This window comes from Mytilus galloprovincialis, chromosome 7 (genome assembly GCF_965363235.1).
Source record: "Mytilus galloprovincialis chromosome 7, xbMytGall1.hap1.1, whole genome shotgun sequence".
NCBI lineage: Eukaryota > Metazoa > Mollusca > Bivalvia > Mytilida > Mytilidae > Mytilus > Mytilus galloprovincialis.
In genome coordinates, this window is record NC_134844.1 from 17,570,480 (window position 1) to 17,578,414 (window position 7,935).

General features: G+C 33.5%; 1 protein-coding gene across 1 annotated transcript in view; it reads right to left on the reverse strand.

The window, feature by feature from the left end:
- LOC143082443 (short-chain collagen C4-like) overlaps positions 1-7,205 on the reverse strand; it is a 50,502-nt gene extending 43,297 nt beyond the window's left edge. The window contains exons 1-2 of the mRNA XM_076258097.1: positions 6,820-7,205; positions 5,985-6,053 (exon numbers count right to left, since the gene is read on the reverse strand). Coding sequence (XP_076114212.1) covers positions 5,985-6,053; positions 6,820-7,129 — 379 coding nt within the window. The 5' untranslated portion in view covers positions 7,130-7,205. The remainder of the gene's footprint in view (positions 1-5,984; positions 6,054-6,819) is intronic.
- Positions 7,206-7,935: the final 730 nt, after the last annotated feature.

Sequence of the window (7,935 nt, forward strand, 5' to 3'; positions counted from 1 at the left end):
AAATAAATATTGCAGAGGAAATGTTTGTCAAACACAAAACACACACAGACACACAACTTAATTTTTATGCCCCACCTACGATAGTAGAGGGGCATTATGTTTTCTGGTCTGTGCGTCCGTTCGTCTGTTCGTTCGTCCGTTCGTTCGTCCGTTCGTTCGTCCGTTCGTCCGTCTGTCCCGCTTCAGGTTAAAGTTTTTGGTCAAGGTAGTTTTTGATGAAGTTGAAGTCCAATCAACTTGAAACTTAGTATACATGTGCCCTATGATAGGATCTTTCTAATTTAAATGCACAATTAGAGTTTTGACCCCAATTTTACGGTTCACTGAACATAGAAAATGATAGTGCAAATTTCAGGTTAAAGTTTTTGGCTTCAGGTTAAAGTTTTTGGTCAAGGTAGTTTTTGATGAAGTTGAAGTCCAATCAACTTGAAACTTAGTATACATGTGCCCTATGATATGATCTTTCTAATTTAAATGCCAAATTAGAGTTTTGACCCCAATTTTACGGTTCACTGAACATAGAAAATGATAGTGCAAATTTCAGGTTAAAGTTTTTGGCTTCAGGTTAAAGTTTTTGGTCAAGGTAGTTTTTGATGAAGTTGAAGTCCAATCAACTTGAAACTTAGTATACATGTGCCCTATGATATGATCTTTCTAATTTAAATGCCAAATTAGAGTTTTGACCCCAATTTTACGGTTCACTGAACATAGAAAATGATAGTGCAAATTTCAGGTTAAAGTTTTTGGTCAAGGTAGTTTTTGATGAAGTTGAAGTCCAATCAACTTGAAACTTAGTATACATGTGCCCTATGATATGATCTTTCTAATTTAAATGCCAAATTAGAGTTTTGACCCCAATTTTACGGTTCACTGAACATAGAAAATGATAGTGCAAATTTCAGGTTAAAGTTTTTGGCTTCAGGTTAAAGTTTTTGGTCAAGGTAGTTTTTGATGAAGTTGAAGTCCAATCAACTTGAAACTTAGTATACATGTGCCCTATGATATGATCTTTCTAATTTAAATGCCAAATTAGAGTTTTGACCCCAATTTTACGGTTCACTGAACATAGAAAATGATAGTGCAAATTTCAGGTTAAAGTTTTTGGTCAAGGTAGTTTTTGATAAAGTAGAAGTCCAATCAACTTGAAACTTAGTATACATGTTCCCTTTGATAAGATCATTCTAATTTTAATGCCAAATTAGAGAATTTATTCCAATTTCACAGTCCTTTAAACATAGAAAATGATAGTGTGAGTGGGGCATCCGTGTACTGTGGACACATTCTTGTTAAACTCCTGTCTTGTTGCTCCATATTTAACTGGATATTATGAGTCTCATGCAACTCTCAATAGAACTCCAGTGAATGTTGTTTAGTGGCAAATATTTGAATGGTGTAAATAAGTCCATTCTATACAATACCATACTGAGTTCGTGCAGAGAACATGCTGACTTTATTATTTTAACATATATCCAGTATTTGCAACAAATTGTAATTTTTCTGAAGAAAAAAAATTCAAATGGAAAATAATGTTTGTATTGTAATATAACATGTTCCCATGGGAAGAAAAATTATTCCCATGGGAAAAACATTTGTTCCCATGGGAAGAAGATTTGTTCCCATGGGAAGAAAATTTGTTCCCATGGGAAGAAAATTTGTTCCCATGAGAAGAAAACTTGTTCCCATGGGAAGAAAATTTGCTCCCATGGGAAGAATTCATTCCCATGGGAACTTTTTGTATTCCTCTTTTCCCATGGGAACTTTAAAGTTCCTATGGGAACTCTAAACTTCCCATGGGAAAAGTAATTTTTCCCATGGGAACTTTCAATGTTCCCATGGGAAATTCTAATATTCCCATGGAAATTGTCAAATTTCCCATGGGAAATGTACTTTTAATCAGCTGCAGTGACAAGAGTGACAACAGTGACAAGTTGGGACATATGGCATTTTTTAAATTTTTTAATAATCTATCACTGGGCAAAATTTTTTTTTGATATCTTGTAAACCGACAAAGTCAGATTTGCCGGTACCGGAATGGCAAATTTGTCCCGCACAGTGTTCCAAGATGTCGGATGAAAAATTAGGTCAGTATCTGTATTGTCTGTTAAAGTGTTTCTATATCATTTTCTTTACAAAGAGTACATTGGTACGATGTAAATTCATAAAAAATTCACACGGAAATCACAAATTACTACCGAGAAATGTGCATGAAACAGGAAATTGGATTTGAAAAAATCGCTAAGATGACCGTAAATCATCATTAAAATATTTTCAAGATGAACGTAACATATAACAAGGATGATCGTGATTGGTAAAAAGATGACCGTAATTTGTAAAGGATGACCGTAATTTATAAAGAATGACCGTAACTTTTAAAGGATGACCATCAATTCTAAGAAAAATCCGTATTTGTATCAAATAATTAATCACGTTGGTATAAAACGTATTTATAAGACAGCATTATCCTATAGGTATAAGAAAATAAGATGTGCTTCAAATACGTAGTTCACCATTATGTAGCCTCCAACTACAAGCCAACAGATTTTTTTTATTTCTGGGATTCCTATTTATGTCATATATCATAAAATACACCTTTTTAAAAATGCCAATGCATGTACACCCATTGATATTATATTTTTTCAACTACCATTTCAAATGTTCTTTATTTCAGATAAGTACATGTCTTATCATTATGCATGTACCACCTGCAAATTCACCTCATCGAATGTAGACAGCATTTTGATACACACTATAGACAATCATGCTGGTCCACAAACATTTAGTTTTAGAAAGAAAGTTTTGGATGAAAACACTGTTCATTCTGCATATCGGTCCGTACATTTTGGAGTTGAAGTAACAAAACTTAAAATGATGTGAGGAAAAGGTTATAAGCCAAATATAAATTTAGAAGAATAAACTATATCATTCAAAAGATGTTCCTCAAATTTGAAAGTCAGTGGCGGTTATGTCGAAGAAGGGTGTCAAACGGAATTAAAAAATGAACTTTATTATGCCGTTAGTTTTCTCGTTTGAATAGTTTTACATTGTTATTTAGGGGCCTTTTATAGCTGACTATGCGGTATGGGCTTTGCTCATTGTTGAAGGCCGTACGGTGACCTATAGTTGTTAATTTCTGTGTCATTTTGGTCTCTTGGCAATCATACCACATCTTCTTTTTTTAAATTTATGAACTATTAGAAAATATTGAAGCAAAACTAAAAGAGATAGGGAGATACGAAGACTTGAAATCCATATCTAATGGAATATTAACTTAAAATATTGCTTTTCATTTGTTACTGGATGTCGGAAGGTTTTATTCCCAGTCAACAATATACTCTACAAGCACCGGTGCTACAAGATATGTTCCAGAAACGCTGACATTTTGGATTTCTATTATTTTTTTTAGAGGTTATAAAGCACAAGGAATATCCGCTGAAAACACACCAGTCAAACCAACTGAATGCAGAAAAAAATTTGCAGTTCCATCGGATCAGGTGTTGTCAAGGGAATGTGTTAGTTTTCTGGCAGATGTTAAGATTTTAATCTGCTTCCTCTGGAACCATACACATGAGCTCGATTACCGGAAATTCATGATTAATTAAGGGGTTTTTTTCTTCAACTTTTCGTCGTATCGCTGTCAATTTGTATTAAATTCTAATATGACGTGCTTCTTTCGCTTTGTGAATAAATCCATGCTCTAAATGCAATAAAATTTGTTTGCACATGCGTATATTGACTACTGCAGAATAATGAATTTTATCAAATTGGCATGCATTTAATATATTTCATTAACTTAAAACACTTCCAAACTATTAAATGATGCACATGTTGTCACGAATTCATTTATGACATTTGTATGACTGTAATGTGTTGCAATTCGAAATTGATATATTTGACCTAGATACAACAACTGTTCATGCTGGTTGTTCAAAACTCCTCCCTCTAAAAAATCACATTGCAAGTCGTTTGCTTATCAAAAAAGGGAGGTTCATGGAAAAGCCTACACAAACGCTCTACACTTATAGATATCGGACATAGATATTACCTTAATTGTCCGAATCAGAATTGAAATAATTGATGCAAGATATACTTTATTGTAGTTTAACATGGGTAGTCATTATATTCGTGTTATTTTAGCCCTCACTATCGCTCACGAATATAATGCCTACCCATGTTAGAGGGTAGGAATGCCTTTTACCCTGCTACCGTTAGCGTCAAATTGGTTAAAATTTTACCGTGATTCGTCAAAATATCATTATCGTGATTCGTCAGAGGTCTCAAATAATTATCGTTACCGTTATTTTTGGGAAAAAAATAACGTGATTCGTCAAAATTAGTCGGTTTTTTTTAACGTCTAAAAAAAGTGTACATTTTATCGTCATGCATCAAAAATTACCGTTAACGTCATTTGGTAAGAATTTTTACCGTTATTCGTTATGAAGGTACCCCCATTACGACCCTCATGTTAAAACTACAATAAAAGTATAGCTTGCATCAATTATTTCTTAAATCTTAACGTTGTCATCAATAAATATTTAATTATTTACGAGAAATATGCAATTCACTTTCATTGTCATAAACTCAAAATACGGCAAATAGTTAAAAAGAAATTGATTAAACATATTTATATCCGCTAACCGAGCCCCTATTGAGACAAACCCAACAAAAAGCTATGAATACAAATATGGATATTTCTTAGAATTGACGGTCATCCTTTAAAAGTTACGGTCATCTTTTATAAATTACGATCATCCTTTACAAATTACGGTCATCTTTTAACCAATTACGGTCACCCTTGTTATGAATCGCTGATCCTGTTACGGTCATCTCGATTGTGATTTACGGTCATCTTAACGATTTTTTCAAATCCAATTTTCTGTTTCATACACATTTCTCGGTAGTAATTTGTGATTTCCGTGTGAATCTTTTATAAATTTACATCGTACTAATGTACGCTTTGTAAAGAAAATGATATAGAAACACTTTAACAGACAATACAGATACTGACCTAATTTTTCATCCGACATCTTGGGATGACCGTGAATGCAGTTACGGTCATCAGCTTTACTCCAGTGAAAATGATAATGATGTACAACTGGTGAACTTAATCATGTTAAAACTGTTCAATAGGTTAGGCATGGTTTAGGTATTTCTATTGTGTTTCTCGGGTGCTATTCTTTGTAATTTAAAATAGTATTTATACACAATCTCTACTTTGTGCAAACGAATTTCCACCAACTTACCCTTAATAAAGAATACATTAGGTACACTTGTTTTAACTTAATAAAACAACAACACTACATGCCATCTAGTGAATCATAAATTAGAACTTCAAACTTAATTCGTTGGTTTTTATAAGTCGGTCTTCAAAATTAAAAAAAAAAACAGTCAAAACTAAATTTTATTTTTTTCTTTAACATCTGTAACAACGAAATTTTTCAAAAATAACAATGCCACAATTTTAAACAAATCATAACTTAAGAAATCGATTAGTTGTAGTGTTTGTACATAACTAGCTTTTGAACGGATGTGTTCCGATCAGGAAGACTGGATATCACCGCAAATCAACCGCATTTATTCTATATTGTAACAAAAACAAACGTGCCTTTCCCAAGTTAGAAGCCTATAACTTAGTGGTTGTCGTTTGTTGCTGTGTTACATATTTGTTTGTCGTTCATTTTTTATGTACATAAATTAGGCCGTTAGTTTTACATTTGTCATTTCGGGGCCTTTTATAGCTGTTATGTGGTATGGGCTTTGCTCATTGTTGAAGGCCGTACGGTGACATATATTTGTATCTTTCTGTGACATTTGGTCTCTTGTGAAGATTTGTCTCATTGGCAATCACACCACATCTTCTTTTTTTTTTATCTTATAATACATATTAAACGTCCATTATAGGAACAACATTAAGCGTTGATCAATTTCAAATGCCTTGCCAATTTGTATTTATGTTTAATATGCCATGGCTGCTCATAACCATTTACCTGTATAAATAATGTCTGCACCTGCAGGACAGCCTTTACGTCCCCATCGGATATACGTCACACCTTTCTCTGTAAAACAAAATTTCAATGTCTGTAAATCCATAAATTAATATATACCGCCACATTCTGTATGTGCCTGTTCCAAGTTAGGAGCCTGTAATCGTGCTACTAGTGTCAGTGGTTGTGTTTTTTTTTTTTTTTTTTTTTGTGTAACATATTTGTTTTTCGTTCATTATTTTGTACATGAATCATGCCGTTCGTTTATTCGTGTGAATTGTTTTACAATGTGCATCGGGGGCTTTTTATTGCTGACTATACGGTATGGGCTTTGCTCATTGTTAAAGGCCGTACGTTAACCCATAGTTGATAATTTCTGTGTCATTCGGTCTCTTGTTGAGAATTGCCTAATTGGCAATCATACCACATCTTATCTTTATATTTTAAGACTAAGATTAATAGTAGGTTATTTCAGATAAGAACAATTTCTAGTCTGGTAAACATGGGTCTAAAACAAGTAAACTATGAACACAGAGGTATGTGTTGCGACGAAAAACAACGCCTTTGACTCACATTCACAACTTTCATCGCAGGAGACACACAGTTTTAAACACGATAGAAATTATCTACAGAATTATAAATAGAATAGAGAAAAATTTATAAGAAGTTGTGCATCAAGTACAATACGCTTTCTGCAATAGAAAGGACATAGCATGGTGTTACTGTATTGATTCATGGTACAAATTTTCTACACACCCTTGGCTGCATCAAAACCAAATGGAGTAAGTGACAATTTCCATATTTCCATACTACATTTGATGAATATTAAAAAAAATACCTGCAAGACTTTCCTGAATGGCTGCTATAATAGTAGCATTGATTTCTTCAAGTCCTGTGTTCACTATTTGCTTCATAACATCGTTCATCGCATTTGCAAAACCTTTCTTAATCTCCGACGCTATGTATGTCTTCAGATGATCATTCATATTCTTTACATCCAAGTCTGCCTTTAATGTCGCTCTCAGGCCATCTAATAGCGGCATGGTGACGATATCTTCACAGTTTCTATCACCACTACATGTATTTCCATGTACTAGGAATAACAGGAGAGACAATGTATAAGCAGTAGCGATAATTGATAAAAACATCACGCCGTTTTGTTTTAAAACTTGTTTTCCAATTTTCGATGGTGCTCGATTTTATTTATATGAAACACATATATATTTGAGTATGTTTTTGTCCGTCCGCCGGATAGCCGGATGGTTGTTACAACATATGAAACAACCTTAAATTTGATTATTTACGTATTTTCTATTTAAATTTTTAAACAGCAGATTTTTAAAACAGAAATTTGATGCAATAAAAGTAGAAAAAATCTGAAAACACTAATGCCTCCGAAGAAGCTTTGCAATATTCCCATTTACATTATAAAAACCTGTTGCTCAAATTTGAACTATATATGCGAGTTTTGTTTTTCGGCATTGTGTATGAGTTTCCTTGAATTTGCATGATGCAAACTTGGATTACAGTGAAGTTACGAATAATAAATGCAAACTTTACAGTTATAAAAAGGGAAAAACGCTAGAGCTCTGTCCGCGAGTTTTTGGCTATCAGCGCGATGCATTATTTTTTGAAAATCTGCATGAGAAAAACTAAAAAGTTGTAAAGGGGTATAAATCTACAACCGTCAGTGACTCACTGCCCAAACTCAAACTCTGTCAGTGTATAAAATGTTGATGAGAATTTTTAAAAATAGTTTTAAACTGGTGGAAAAAAAATGGGATGGACGAACGGACAGATAATCACGAATAAAACGTATTGTTCCGTTCGACTAGCGGCATTGACATACACAATCTGTACATACATACTTCATTATAATACTTCACTAGAACACACCCGTGATATCACGTGTCCGTGACTGAATTAAAGTATATAACTATGCGCAAGCCTTATT